Raw genomic sequence first — 15,964 nt, 5'->3', positions numbered from 1 at the left:
GGGTGGGAAGGGGGTGACCAAGGGGGTTTCTGATTGTTAAACAGGGGAAACCACAAATGTCATATTACAGGTCTTCTCCACCCCCTCACCCCTGAGGTTAAGCATCAGAGAATCACTTTCAGAATAAATTTCTGAATCTTTAATACAATGTCCACATTCCTTTCTTTGAAATACATTTTTTTATGAGTTGCATGCTTGTGTTGTTTCCTCTTCATTCTGCTCCAAACAACAGGATGTGGCTTGTCTTCTATTTATCCTTTATTTGCTTGAGAACTTGACTGAAAGAAAGAAAGGAAGGAAGGAAGGAGGTAGGGACTCTTCCTGAGATCTACAGGTTGCTCAAGGGTGGCTTTGAGCAAGCCACTTCCAGAACAATACCTCATGCAGTAACCTAAGCATACCATTCCTCCAGACCAGCTGCGGGTCTCACGCTGTGCCCGGATGGAGAAGTGGGAAAGCCACACCATCCTGTGTGCAGAATAATGAGCCGAATACCCCATTGAATTCCTGTTTTTAGCGCATTTTATGTCCTGAATTTCACATACTTACTTCATACCCCACTGTTTTCCAAGAGTTTTAGTTTCTCAAAGAGGAATAGAGGAGGAATGTGGAAACAGCCGTCTTGTTCCTCCTAAAAGCAGGGGTTTGCATGATAAATGATGCCTCACAATTCTTAGTCACTATGATTTTACACTCAGGGCAGATGCTGGGGAAGAGACAAAGGCCATTGATCATAGTTTTGCACATATTATCCTTGTAGTTGCAAATAATACCTTTTGATTCTGACAATGTGTTGCCCATTCCTGTTTTTAGAATTATTGAAATACCTCTCTCCTGTTTCCTATGCATTGTTTGGTGGTTTGGAATCAGAGGCATAATTTGAATCCCAGTTTTATTATTACTGGCTCTTTATACTGCGGCAGGTGGCATTATCTTTCTGAATTCTGGTGTCTTAACCTGGAAAACAGGGGTAATATATTGTGTCTGAGAGGTTAGTTTGCTAATTTGATAAGGTAATCCAAGGGGTTATTAGTAGAGTCTGGCATGCTGTTTGTGCTCAATAAATGATAAGAAATGTTGGGTCCATTCCTACAAGCTGGAAGACACTTTAAACCAGAAGCCCCCAAAGAGCTACATTTGATGATCAGTTACAGTAGACAGAAAAGCATACAGCTTTTGTATGGAATACAGTATCCACTTCCATAGCTCTTAATGTCATATTCAGCCTCATTATTCCTAATTGTAAGCCACTCCAATCCTTTTTAAAAGCAGAACTGTCACTCACTCTTTCATTTACTGTTTAGTTACTTCTAGATCTTTCTCGAGCTATCCTAGATATCCACTTGGTTTTGGACAGAAGTGGAAGAATATTTTGCCAATTATCATAACCGTGTGCATAACTGGAGTTGTTTAATATTTTGGCGTCCACAATATTCAAATCCATTTTTAAAAGTTCAAACTTGCAAGAAAGTTGACGCTTTGAATGCATAAGTAATTAGGAAAGAACTATTATATTGAGATTGATTTTTTAAAATCACTTTTCAAGGCATTTAAAAATATTTGAGTTCTTCTATACTTCAGTTCATCAGAGACTAACCTTTAAACCCTCTTTGCCCATGTCAAAGGTCCTGATGCATTGCTAAGAAAAACTGCTCCCCAGTGAACTCTGTGAACTAAGACGTGAGCATGTTAGCATAGCTGCTTTACATTTTGAGCACAGATTCCAGTTGCAAAGAGCACAGCAGTTTTTTGTTTGTCACTATGTGGCAGGAGGGCATGACTGCAATGCTTCCATTTTCGTGCAATGACCCTGAGGGCACAAAATGCGCTGCGGGTGATGCGGTGGCTTGTGACCCTGGGTCAAGTGCCCATATTGTGAAGTAATTCATTTTAGCTCAGAGTTTCCTTAGAAAGAAGCATGTCTAGGCTGGGAACATAAACTCCTAGGAAATACTCAGTAAGATGGGCTATGTCTAAAGGTTAAACTATTTTTCTCAACAGGTATTTAATGGCATTAGAAGTAACTCACCCCAGCTGGAGAAACTGTGCAGGAGCGTGAATGGCAGCAATGAAATCGAATCTTCAGGAAATACAATGAAGGTCGTTTATTTCACGGACGGGTCCAGGCCATACGGCGGCTTCATTGCCTCCTACACGTCCAATGAAGATGCAGGTAATAGCAGCTGCTACGAATACACCTGTGTTACAGTCCACATGGCAAGTGCCCTGTAGCTGCTGCCAACAGCAGCGGAGTCATCCGTGTTCCCCTCAGAGATCAGGGTTACACCTAGAATCTTCCATGAAAGACAAACATAACCAGATAGAAAATCCAACCAAAAAGCCCAAAAACAAAAGACAAAAGCTTCTAGTTTTGGAAAGAAAACTGCTATTGAGAATTAGAAAAGTTAAAAAAAAGTGCTGTTAGGAGAGCTTCCAGCTGAGTCCCATGCAGTGTCACCATTATAGACGACTGCCAGGCCCACAGCCCTTGGTCAGTTCTCTGTTCTGGAAAAGGACAGAGATCTCTTGGAAGGTAGCTTACTCCCGGAGGGTAACTAATGCAACTGAAGACAGATTGTATTGCTTCTGAGTCATCCATCTATCCAGATATAGACTTCCAGCATGCGTGAATATGGGGTTCACATATGATATGGGATATTTAAAATTAAGCAAGATAATGGCCTTTCTACTGTAAATATCCTCCTACTTTCTGGATTGGTGTTATTATCTAGGAACTTTAAACTTTAGGAAGACTGGAATTGAATTAAAAAAAAAACTTTATTTCATTGATACAAAGAATATTCATTCCCTTTTAAAAAGAGCAAATTCATCACAATGCCAGTGTTAAATATTATCTGTTTTATTCAATTCAATTCTCAGGTCAAGTGGAGGATTCCTAATCAGAAGCCATCAGGGCCACCATTATATTTGGATATTACTTTAAGTGAAATATTAGTGAACAGTGGGCTCATATTAGAAGATACTGACTTAGCCAAACCTCACTCACCTAATCTACACCTTTAGGGAAATAAAGGAATTGCTTATTTCTGTGCATCTTTCTAAACCCACAGAAACAACTTCTGTAGTTGGTGTGATGAGCCAGCCCTTTGCCCACAACCCTGACTTCATCTGGAAAAACAAATCAAAGCAATAAAAAAAAAAAAAAAAGACTGCTGTGGTTATTATAGTTATTTTTTCCTGTCACATGTGTATCTTCTCCTATGGCATGAGTCTGACAACTAGTTTTTTGTCAATTTCTGTTTCCTCAGTGTGCGGTGGTTCCCTTACAAGCTTCCCTAAAGGAAACTTTACTTCTCCTGGCTATGACGGAGTCAGTAATTATTCAAGAAACCTAAACTGCGAGTGGATGCTCAGCAACCCCAATCAGGGCAACTCCTCCATTTATATTCATTTTGAGGATTTTTATCTAGAAACTCACCAAGACTGTCAATCAGATGTCCTTGAGTTCCGAGTAGGTGAGTCCAGTCAAGGAACACGTTCTTCCATTCATATCTACAACTTTCTCCTTTTGCCTGGAGTCCAGTGACCTCCCAATGAAGGGAGTCAAAAAGAAAGTTACATAAATGACACTCGGTGCGTTGTTCTGCTCAGCTAATGCCAATGGGCTTCTGATATGGAGACTTTGTGGATCTTCAAAACCTAGCATGCCATTGGTAATATATGTATGTAATGTCCAGAAGAACACTGTTCAGACAAAACCATCATTCTGCATGTGTCCAGCCGAGGACAATATTGCCCATAAACGGAATGAGATGGATCAGTGTTGACAGCTAGACCCTAGGTTTTTAAGGTTTTTACCAATTGTGTCTCTGTTTAAATACATGCTAAAAAATAATTATGAAGACATGAATTGGAGCAAAATTGTGCCTAGGATAAAGAGGTCCATACCGAAAAAACCATTCTTTTTCACCGTGTTTGAGGCACTCTTTCCTTTGTAGTCAAGAAAGAAAGAGGATTTGTGAAATGTCTGCTGCTAAACCAGAATTTAAATGTGCATCAGTGAATAGCTTGAAATGTTTTTTTATTATTATTACTTATTCTGATTGAATTTGTTGAATTATTTTTCGTAAGTTATATAAATGACACTCAGTGCATTGTTCTGCTCAGATAATGCCGATGGGCTTCTGATATGGAGACTTTGTGGATCTTCAAAACCTAGAATGCCATTGGTTATCCCTTATCCAGAGGTATGGATACACTTTGTCACCAATGAGCGTGTAGAACATGTTGGATTCCATGCACAGTATTCCTTTACAGGTAAGACTGATGATAAGCTCTCCAACTCTAGTGCTAACACAATACATAAATTTTTAAATGATATTTTCCAGAAAGATCTTACATGTATTTTGTTAGATTTATTTCTAGGTTTATTTGTTGGTTTTATTGGTAATGTCAATCAGACATTTTTATTTATACTTTCTACCCAGTTCTTTTTTTTCAGACAACTCAAAATAATGTTTTAATTGGCATCACAATTAAACAGAAAACTAGCAAGGATATATAAGGCCTGAACAACCGACTTAACCTGACATCTACAGAACACTTAAAGCAACAACAGTGGAATACATACTCTTTTCAAGGGCACGTGTAACTTTCTCCAGGGCAGACAATATAGCCAGTTCTTATAAGCAAACAGTTGACTGGGGAAAGGAGTGAGATTTCTTATCCACTCAGTCAACCAGGTTGCCAACTGGTTCTTCTTCATCAGATTGAAAGAAAAGCATCAGACATCTGGAAGCATTACTATTTCTGTGGAACATCATACCATACTATGCTTTCAAAATGTATTTTTGTAAATTAGAAAATTTTTTTCTAACTTCTTCAACTTTCTGTGCTAATGTATACTCTGATAGCTGACTACAGTATGTGTGTTTATTGTCAAATGACAAAATGTTTAGTTATGGTACTGGTCATATTCTTCAAGCTTACATGTGTTTTCATGGGCCGAGTGTTTTCGAGAAAGCCAGTGTTCTTTACATTGTCCCTAGTGCATTTGTTGTCAGGCGCATTTATTGCATTTATTCTATGCTCATCCAAGTTTTTACCATTTTTGGTTCATACATCTTCCTTCTCCTTTGTATCAAACTTGAGCCCACCTTCATTGTGTGATTCCATCTAATTAACACTATATAAGATTCTGTTTGTTTCTAATCTTCCATCTTTTTACTTTTTACTTTCAGTTTTACTTTGCTGTCATCTAATTTCATCTATTTATCCATTTATTGCCCCTTTTTAAAAATCATAAAGTACAGTGGTTATAAGCAGTATTTACTTTGGCTTTACAGAATTTTGTGGGTTTTTTCCTATCTTATTGAGAAGTTTACAAATCTAATTTCAGACTGTGGTGGAATACAGATAGGTGACAGTGGAGTGATCTCAAGCCCCAACTATCCAGCTGCGTATGACAGCTTGACCCACTGTTCTTGGCTGTTGGAAGCCCCACAAGGCCACACCATCAATGTGAGTACTAACAAGTGGGTGAAATATCAATACTTCTGAAACTACAATAAAAGTACTGTGTCCTGGGTGGAGACAGAGTTTTTTTTTGTTTTGTTTTTTTTTTTAATAAGCAAGTGATTAGAATAGGCTTTAATTCTGCCATCAAATCATTTTCTCCCTAAAATTCTCTGATTGGAGTACATTCATTGACATCTACACATTTACAATTAATGAAGGATGAAATATATTCCATTCTTTTTCAAGCACAGGAGAAGCTTTCTGTAGAAGACCATTCTCCATCTGGAATAGAGATGCTTTCATGTTCTTAATATAAGCTGCCATCCCAGCCCAGGGGACTGAATATGATCCTAATGACTCCCATTCTGGGAGAAATATTCACTCTCAAAATTTCCAAGAGAAACTTCCATAAGAAAAAGTAGAGAAGGGCAAGGAGAATGAAAGAAGATATGTAAATACAAAATTATATAAATTAAAATGAAAGGATGCAGAAGAACTTCAGTCTAACTCTACATAGACAGGCTCATTTACAACTCAGAGTGTTTTCTCATTTCTTCTCTTTTCTCCCGCAGCTGACATTCAGTGATTTTGACGTTGAAGCCCATGAAAACTGTGCCTGGGACTCGGTCACTGTGAGGAACGGTGGTTCTCCTGGATCACCCATCATAGGACACTACTGTGGAATTTTAAATCCAGGGACGATCCAGTCAGGTTCCAACCAGCTGGTGGTGATTTTTAATACAGACCATTCGATACAACATGGTGGATTTTATGCTACATGGAGCTCAGAGACTTTAGGTAAAAGAAATACTGTCTGCACTTACTGTCTTTTGTCATCAATGTAGTTTTAAAATTTACTAACTAATCCAACAAGTCTATATTTTGTACCTAATCTTTCAGAATCAATTCTAAATTTTTATGCTACACATGTCATCTCATGTAACAACCTTCTAAGGAAGACACACTATCGATCTACATTTTCTCCACTTGCATGGGTGGAAGCAGGATAAATGGGTTGATAAACTGCCCAAGTCGTGTAGCTGATAATCAGAAGATTTGAGATTTGAGTAAAGACAGCAGAGCCCAGAAACTTTGATTTAAATACTTCTACCATGTTGCCTCCATAGGCAAAAGGCCATGGCACAGCTTGGGAATCACAAGTAATAGAAAATATGTGCTGGAATCACAAGTAGTTTAAAGTATTCTGAGCTTGGAGGCAGGATGCAGAGTGGTGAGTTGAGGTCAGGAAAAGCTGTCATCCATGTCCTGAAGATCTCCTGGAAAAGGAAATGGCAACCCACTCCACTATTCTTGCTTGGAGAATCCCATGGACAGAGGAGCCTTGTGGGCTACAGTCTATGGGGTCGCGAGTCGGACGCAACTTAGAGACTAAACCACTACCACTGCATCCTGAAGAGCCTTGGCTTCTGAATTACCCCTCAAGCAATGGGGAGCTAGTTGAAGAGTTTTGAGCAGCAAAGTGACAAGATAACATTTGTGATTTAGAATGAATGCTCTGTACAGGGCAAAACATAACAGATCTGATTTCAAAGGATTAATTGTTGTACCTGCAAACTATGAACTTCATGGAAATCCTCAGAAAATGTAAGATTTGCATTGGATACTTTTGTTAGGATCCCATCATAGCCTTGGAATATCAAAGAGGACAGTTATTTCTAGAAGAGTCAGGGGGTGATTAGGAAGCTCTTTGTGGAAAAGAGCTTTGATTCAAACTGTCCCTCAGTAACCCACTGGTTGCTGTTGGACTCGGAAGGGTGTTTGAGATGAACCCCTAGTTTCCCTAGGGTTTAAAAGCAAAAGATACAAAGAAAACTCTAACTTCATTTTGTTTAAAGTTCACATATTTTTCTTTTGTTGTCTCTTAAGAACATATTTTAAATATTACAAAATAATTATAGGTTTTTCTTTCTTTTAATCCCTGTAATGTAATTTTCATCCATTGGCATTTCAGTGTGAATGAACCAGGTTGCTTAATGAAAAGTTTTGCCCTCCTCAAAATCGTTTTGTCCTGTTTAAGTTAGATTAAAATTACATGTTACATATGTATGTTAGAGTAAAATTGCAAATAAGTATAGACTTGCACTCTCATGTGTTTGTGGCAGTAAAAAACAAAGCTTGAGATTGTTGGGCCACAAATATTAATCCACCAGAGCCTCAAGGGGAGTAAAAATTATTGCTCTTGTTTGATGACAGAGTGGAAGTCTATTCTCTTTTTGGCATGGACTAATGGGATCAGGTGAGTTCAGTACAGGGGTAACCAAACAGTAACAACTGAAGGTTCCTGTGACTTCACTGACCTTACATTTGCTGACAGTCCTTGCTGTGGACCTGCCCCGAGGGTCAGAGACTCATATGTAAGGAGAGATGCCCTGACATCTCATTTAGAAATGTGTCTTCTCCAGAAGCCTTGGGTTTACCAAAATTGTTACATTCTTCACTAGGTGATGACTATTTCCATGACAATTTTTCAGGCTGTGGTGGAGTACTTCATTTGAACAATGGTACAATCAGATCCCCTCACTGGCCTCAGAATTTTCCCGAGAACAGCAGATGTTCCTGGACAGTCATTACACACCAAAGTAAACACTTGGAGATCAGCTTTGACAACAACTTCCTCATCCCCAGTGGGGATGGACAGTGTCAGAACAGCTTTGTGAAGGTCAGTGTGCTTGTGTATTTAATGGGAGCCAAGCTGGTTTCAGGAACGTAAACGTTTAGATTAGAAATGACTCATTGCTCTCAAAGTAGAAGGACAATTTCACTGCTTGGATTTCTTGAATGAAAAAGTGAGAAACCTCAACCACTGGGAGTTTAAAAAAATGCTTTTTTGGATCTTATATGTTCTGTCTCTGAGGGCCTGTACACCTTTTAGTGGAAAGAACATTGGCCTGGACTCCACCTCCCTTGCATTTACCGCCTGCATGTTCCTCTCTGAGCCAAGTAAACATCTGGGTTTTAAATCACTCAACTGTAAAATGAAGAGAATAACTCCTACTTTAGTAGGAATGTTTTTAGCATTAGAGGTGATATGATACAATAACATATATAGTACTCAATACTTGGAATATAAAAACTACTCAATGAGTAGAAGTGGCAGCTCTGGGGAGCCTTGGAGTTGGAGCTGCTCAGTATCTTGAAGGTGATGGTACAGTAAGTCCCCTATGTATGAATGAGTTCCATCTGAAGAGTGTGGTTATAGGTCCAATTTGTTCATTCATTACAGTTCAGTTCAGACACTCAGTCATGTCCGACTTCTCACAACCCCATGAACTGCAGCACGCCAGGCTTCCCTGTCCATCACCAACTCCTGGAGCTTACTCAAGCTCATGTCCATCGAGTCAGTGATGCCATCCAGCCATCTCATCCTCTGTCGTCCCTTCTCCTCCCGCCTTCCATCTTTCCCAGCATCAGGGTCTTTTCCAATGAGTCAGTTCTTCGCACCAGGTGGCCCAAGTATTGGAGCTTCAGCTTCAGCATCAGTCCTTCCAATGAATATTCAAGACTGATTTCTTTTAGGATGGACTGGTTTGATATCCTTGCAGTCCAAGGGACTCTCAAGAGTCTTCTCCAGCACCACTGTTCAAAAGCATCAATTCTTCGATGCTCATTGGACCATAAAGGAAATTGAGCACCGAAGAATTTCTTAATTGGTCCAACAGTTAGCCTAGGTACCCAGCTAATACAATCAGCTATATAGTACTGTCATGTATTAGGTTTATAAAACTTTTCACACAAATAATACATAAAAAAACAAACAAAAAATAAACATCTTTAAAGCAGAGACATTACTTTGACAACAAAGGTCCATCTAGTCAAGGCTATGGTTTTTCCAGTAGTCATGTATGGATGTAAGAGTTGGACTATAAAGAAAGCTGAGCGCTGAAGAATTGATGCTTTTGAACTGTGGTGTTGGAGAAGACTCTTGAGAGTCCCTTGGACTACAAGGAGATCCAAACAGTCCATCCTAAAGGAGATCAGTCCTGAGTGTTCATTGGAAGGATTGATGTTGAAGTGGAAGCTCCAATACTTGGCCACCTGGTACGAAGAGCTGACTAATTTGAAAAGACCCTGATGCTGCGAAAGATTGAAGGTGGGAGGAGAAGGGGACAACAGAGGATGAGATGGTTGGATGGCATCACCGACTCAATGGGCATGAGTTTGGGTAAACTCTGGGAGCTGGTGATGGACATGGAGGCTTGGTATGCTGCAGTCCATGGGGTTGCAAACAGCCGGACATGACTGAGTGACTGAACTGAACTGAATCTTACAGTACAGTACCTTGAAAAGTACAATAGTCAACTACATCACCACTGCTTTTACGCTTGCTTCTGGACATCCTGGACTTTGAAATAAAGATGCTGCACTACTACACTCTATATAGTACTCTACAGTAAAATACATGAAGGCACAACCGCTTGTAGAGGATACAGGCAAATGACAATGTATGCTGGACATGTGAACTGACCTATGTGATTGGACATGTGAACACACATTCACTCTTTAAAAGTTCACAACTTGAAGGTTCGTGTGTAGGGGACTTACTGTCTAAACTGGTGTATAACCAAATGTGCACACACACATGTGTGAATACAAGTGACACTGGGAAATTGAAAAAGACAGGTGGACTGTATCAAGTCCACCTCCTGGTTATGATATTAATTATAGTTTTACAAGATGTCAGTATTAGAGGAAACTGGGAAATGTGTGCCAGGGATTCCTCTATGTCTTACAACTGCATGTGAATCTGCAGGTACTCAATAAACATAATTTTTTTAAAAAATCACTTGAGTGATAAAATATCACATGCAGCCAGGCTGAATTGTACAAACCTTAAGAAAAGTCAGAAAATTTCTGCCAGTTTTGTAACATTTTGTAGATCTAATATTTAAGAGTTCTAGGTCATAGAGGCAATGAAATGAGATCTTGACTGACACAGCAGCAATGAATATTTAATAACTCCTTACCATTATTATCATGATAACACTTATGTTCTGGGCCAAAAGGTAGAGATGTCAGATCCATAATTAATGACTTCAGGAAAGCATACACCTTTGAGGATTCTTGAAGTTCCTTATTGAAAAAGTTGAGATGCTTTCATAAAAGTTTTAGCTCTGATCATTTTTCCTTTTCAGTGATGTTTGTAAAAGAGTATATGCAGATCTCTCAGTAAATCATGTTTATAATTTCACAGAGTTAAAAATACATACAGTACAGAAGGTGGGTAGAAAACTTCTGTATAGTGTTTCCCTGGATAGTTAAGGGCAGGGAGTGGGAGGACATAAAGGGGATGTTAGGAAAAATGTGGTGTACATTTCTTTCCTAATGCTTATTTTGATCTTAGATATTTGGCAGAATATCCTCACTCTTGTTCTCAGTAGTTCCAGCCCCATGCACCTCCCATATCTCATACATGGCGAATATAATCTGACTTCAGTAAGCTGACTAACAGCAGGATATGCAGTGTTTGAAACTCACTTGAAATGATATGACCTTGAAGAGCTGATAGTAAATCTGTGCTCTGCATTTGGTCTCCCTCACACTTCTTCCTCTGGGCCAATTTGCTAATAGAAATGTCTATAACGGCTTGATGTGTTGTGGCTCTGTTCAAGGAACATTCCTGCAAGTGACAAGTTTAGAATGAGTGATTCAATGTGAAGGAAATGTTGAGGAGTCAAGTAAGACCAATCCAAGCCCAATGCCCTTCTTGCCTTCTTGGGCTAGGTAATCCTTAGTTGGGCATTGGGCAAGTTCAGCTAAATCAGGTCAACTAGAAGTATGCAAGAGGAAATGGCCTAGCTACACAAAAATGAGCACAGTCTCCTTGGAAGAGTCAAGAATGGGCTGTGCTATTAAAAAAAAAAAAAAAAAGCTTTAATGGTTCACAAAAGAAAATACTGCAGATATGCATTTGTTTTATTTACCATTATGTTTCAGTCTCTATACATCTGAGTGCCCGTCGTGTTCCAGCCTGGGCACATTTAACCATTGACTAGGGAAAGCCTGGGGCATTAAGTCCTGTTTCTGGCTCTGTTAGGTGTGGGGGGACACTCAGGAGTCCAGCCAGACCCTGTTAGCCACGAGCTGCGGGAACGTGGCCCCGAGGCCCATCACCACGCCCAGAAACGTCTTCACAGCCGTGTTCCAGTCTCAGGAGGCCCCGGCTCAGGGCTTCTCTGCTTCCTTCGTGAGCCGTAAGTAGTACAGAACGAGGGGGTCCTTGAAAGGGCGTGGCTGCCATGGGCAGACCTGGGAAGGTGAGGGTCTGCTCCACGGTTGCTTAGGACCCTGGAGAAGGGCTTGAGTGAATCAATCACCTGATCCCGAGAGTGCACCCTTCCTTCCAATTCAGTGAGAATGGAACCGAATTCAACCGTAGCTCACTAGAGAAATGATGTAGAAGGCTTGAGTGCCACTCGCGAATGTCCGAAATGGACCCTGAAATCCGCAGTGGGGCAGGAATTGAGCAAAGTCCAGGAGGCTGTCATTAGTAGCCAATCAGCACTCCTGGCTCGCAGCACTTACCTGTCTGCATGGGACTCAGCTGGGGCTGTAAAAACACGGGCTTCACCCCAAGTTTGTCTGAATTCATAATTTCCCTGGCCAGGGACTTACATGTTTTAGTTTCTCACCCAGATGATTCTCATGCTCAGTCAACCTTGACAGTCACCTTCTTAAGGATTTTCTCTTCCTTCTCTGGTGGCTACTCCTACCAGGTAGAATAATGAGGCGTGGAGTTTTCAAGACTGAGACACAGTGGTGCATATGATTATTGACTGAGTTAAATCAGGTAGCCACTCTTTACAAACCACTGTTTAGGAAAAAGTTTGATGAAAGGAATTGGAGGAAATAACACAGTGAACAGGTATCCAGACTTGAATAAGAGGGTGGTGTAAAGGAATTAATGAAAGGCACCCCAGCCCTGATTTTAGGCCTTCACTTGGTTCATTGTATTTGTGTATGTGTGTGTGTGTGTGTTACTAACAGCTTAAAAGAATACTGATGTTTTCTATCTATGTTAGATAGGAGTGTGTGGATTAACTAGTTAGTGGTTATAGAAAAATAAATGTCATTTTATTGGTTAAAAAAAAAAAGGTAGTTCTCTTTATTTCTAACACCAGGGAATCACGTGAGAAATTGTTAAAGAGATGGGATTAGTAAATTTAACCATTTTATAAAGCAGGTATTATTTTTACAGCCATATTACAATGATAATGAGAAGAACATGTTTTTCTATAATATAATACTGTACTTAAAAACTTCAGTGTATTTATCAGGCACTGGTCACTTCTCATCCGTTTTATTCCTTTAGCTACATGAATCCTCTTCAATCTTTGCTAGGTTATCCTTTACCATCTTAAAATTGAGAGATTTGCAGTGGATATGTGGGAAAATTCTACTTAGCCCAAAATTCTGCATCATTTTCTAAAAAATATATTGTTCTAATTTTGCATGCATACTTATTTTTAAATCAGAGCTCCATTCTTTTAGTTACCATTGCTTCCATTTGGAGTGTCTCAGAGAATATATCTTTAGAGCAGCGGTCCCCAACCTATTTGGCATCAGGGACCAGTTTCATGGAAGACAGTTTTTCCATGGATTGGCATGGGGGATGGTTTCAGGATGATTAAAGTGCATTAAATTAATTGTGCACTTTATTTCTATTATTATTACATCAGCTCCACCTCAGATCATTAGGCAGTAGATCACAGAGGTTGGGGACCCTGGCTGTAGAGAGCTTAGGAAAGTTGAGGCTTTCCTCACTGATGAAGAGTTACTGTCTGGGAGAACAAATGTTCTGAGAATACCTTTTTCTTCCCATGTAGGATGTGGGGGAAATTTCACTAGCCCTTCAGGTTATATCGTTTCTCCAAACTACCCAAAGCAATATGACAACAATATGAACTGCACCTACATCATAGAGGCTAGTCCCCTGTCCGTGATCCTCTTGACTTTGGTGTCTTTCCATCTGGAAGGTAAGTTTATTTTTATGTAAATTACAGTTGGTTCTAAATAAGTGAATGAGCAATAAGTAGAGACTGAGATTGTCTAAAAATCACCATTTGAAGAAAACATGAAAAATATGAGAGTGGAGTTGATGTAAACTTGAATAAAATTCCATCCAGTATTTGAAGAACATACATATCATCCTATATATTCCATCCAGAGGTTAAAAAAAAAAAATAATGCAAGAGCTTTAAGAACACAAGCATCATCACGTAAATGGCCTAAAGAAAGTAAGTCTGAAATCTATTACATGTTAATCATGGTTTCTAATTTATTCATTTGCATTTATTCCACACAGGTACATGTACCTACACACAGTCATACACATGTGTGCACACACACACGCACACACACAATGAACTAACTAGCAAGAGAAACTTCACCACTGAGTCAAAGTATCAATAGGTACTCCGTAAATGTTGAGTGAATGAATTATTGACATAAAGATCTGTGATCTAGTTTCATGAAATATAACTGTGAGATACCCTTTCCTCTCCTTTTTCATCCTCATCAGTTCCACAGGGATTGGGAAATTGCTAACCATAGCACCCCTTTGGGCTTACTCCTGACTGTTGGCAAAGGGGCCAGTGGAGCTGTGGTTTGAGTTGGGTTCTGACTACATGATACAACTTGATATTTAATTGGGTGGTGTCACACCACAGAGAAAAGATGGGCACCTTCAACCACTCAGTCATCTTAATATTTTTTACAAATTAACTTTTCATTTCTAAATCACAATTAATTTGTACATTTGCCAAGCTTCATCTGTCCAACCAAAATTTGCTTCTGTTTGGGTTGGTCTCCCGTGGCATGTAAAGTTAAATCTGGCAAAATGTTCTACAATATTCAGCCTCCAGAAAATTCATATCTCATAAAAATAAAAATGACATATCAGTACTCATATGTTGATAAATTACATGAAGCCTCTCTCACTGGATCCTTTCTCTATGACCTTGTTTTCCTATAGCTCTACATATTGTAGTTTCTGACAAGTGTTTGCTGGAAAATGCCAAGTATGCATTGATGTCTGTCACTGTAAAAATGGACTAAGAAGTAAGATAGAATCTTCCCAGCATTTCCTAGCACAAAATTCCAGTAATATAAAAAGATGTTCATGATTTATAAAGTATTCATATTAGGGGAAGGTAAAGCAGTTTATATAAAAATCCAATTTTTTAATTTAAAATGAAGTGTAGGAATAAAATCTGTAAGGCTATTAAGCAGTACTTTAAAAGTTGTTACTATGGTGTCATAGATTGATAGGTGATATTTATTTCCTTCTTTATACCTTTCTGTTTTCTTTTATGAGTTAAAAACTATCAAAAACTTTTTAAAAAATTGAAGTATAACATGTAACATTATATTGGTTTCAGGTGTACAGTGTAATGGTTTAATATTTATATATATTTCAAAATGATCACCATGATCAGTTCAGTTCAGTTCAGTCACTCAGTCGTGTCTGACTCTTTGCAACCCCATGAATCGCAGCACGCCAGGCCTCCCTGTCCATCACCAACTCCCGGAGGTCACGCAGACTCACGTCCATCGAGTCGGTGATGCCAACCAGCCATCTCATCCTCTGTCGTCCCCTTCTCCTCCTGCCTCCAATCCCTCCCAGCATCAGAGTCTTTTCCAATGAGTCAACTTTTTGCATGAGGTGGCCAAAGTACTGGAGTTTCAGCTTTAGCATCATTCCTTCCAAAGAACACCCATGATAAATCTAATTAAATTCATCACCATACATTATATCTTTTCTATTATTTTTCTAATTGAGACAAAGTTATTTTAATAGGATGGGCAGAAACATGTGGCTTGGACTGTGCACCTATATATGCATTTGTTCTCATTAAATTCCATAAACACGAGAATGTCATAGGCGGTGTAATTTAGACTAAAAAAAGATGATGCTGTCAAATATACGGTGTAAAATAGCCACACACAGCACTGCCAAAACCAATGGTATGTGTATGATTAGAAGGCAACCTGTATTTAGGGTGAACAGTAACTCCCTGAGTTTAGTTGACCAGGTGGGGTAAAGGGCTGAGCTTACTGTGGACTACCTGACCTGGGATGGGGGGTATTTTAATATTTTAGGACGGGTTTCAATGCCAGAATGGCCACTTGCTAATGACATGACTTTATACAAACTACTTAATCTTTCTGGTAATCACTGTAATTTTTGCAAAAATATAAAATAGTACTTGTGAAAGTCAGATTGTGCCTGTAGAAACATATCTTGTGAATGATAATTCATCAGAGTGGCCATTTAAAAAATATTTATTATTTAAATTTATTTATGTGGCTGCACTGGGTCTTAGCTGCAGCATGCAGAATCTAGTTCCCCAACCAGGGATAGAATCTGGGCCCCCTATGTTAGGAGCTCAGGGTCTTAACCACTGGACCACCAGGGAAGTCCCAGAGTGGCCATTGTTTTGTTCTTTTTGGTGCCACCAGTCAGGAT

The 15,964-nt window shown here is 39.3% G+C and overlaps 1 protein-coding gene across 1 annotated transcript in view; it reads left to right on the top strand.

Moving 5' to 3' along the window:
* The window catches only part of CUBN (cubilin (intrinsic factor-cobalamin receptor)), a 260,495-nt gene that overhangs the window by 186,673 nt on the left and 57,858 nt on the right, over positions 1-15,964 (top strand). Inside the window, exons 49-56 of the mRNA XM_010859974.1 lie at positions 2,002-2,173; positions 3,270-3,476; positions 4,129-4,278; positions 5,360-5,481; positions 6,051-6,276; positions 7,971-8,158; positions 11,534-11,690; positions 13,323-13,472. Coding sequence (XP_010858276.1) covers positions 2,002-2,173; positions 3,270-3,476; positions 4,129-4,278; positions 5,360-5,481; positions 6,051-6,276; positions 7,971-8,158; positions 11,534-11,690; positions 13,323-13,472 — 1,372 coding nt within the window. The remainder of the gene's footprint in view (positions 1-2,001; positions 2,174-3,269; positions 3,477-4,128; positions 4,279-5,359; positions 5,482-6,050; positions 6,277-7,970; positions 8,159-11,533; positions 11,691-13,322; positions 13,473-15,964) is intronic.

This window comes from Bison bison, unplaced genomic scaffold, assembly GCF_000754665.1.
Source record: "Bison bison bison isolate TAMUID 2011002044 unplaced genomic scaffold, Bison_UMD1.0 scf7180017864461, whole genome shotgun sequence".
In the NCBI taxonomy this organism is placed as follows: Eukaryota; Metazoa; Chordata; class Mammalia; order Artiodactyla; family Bovidae; genus Bison; species Bison bison.
The sequence above is the reverse complement of the archived record's forward strand: the minus strand, read 5'-3'. Positions and strand labels throughout refer to the sequence as shown.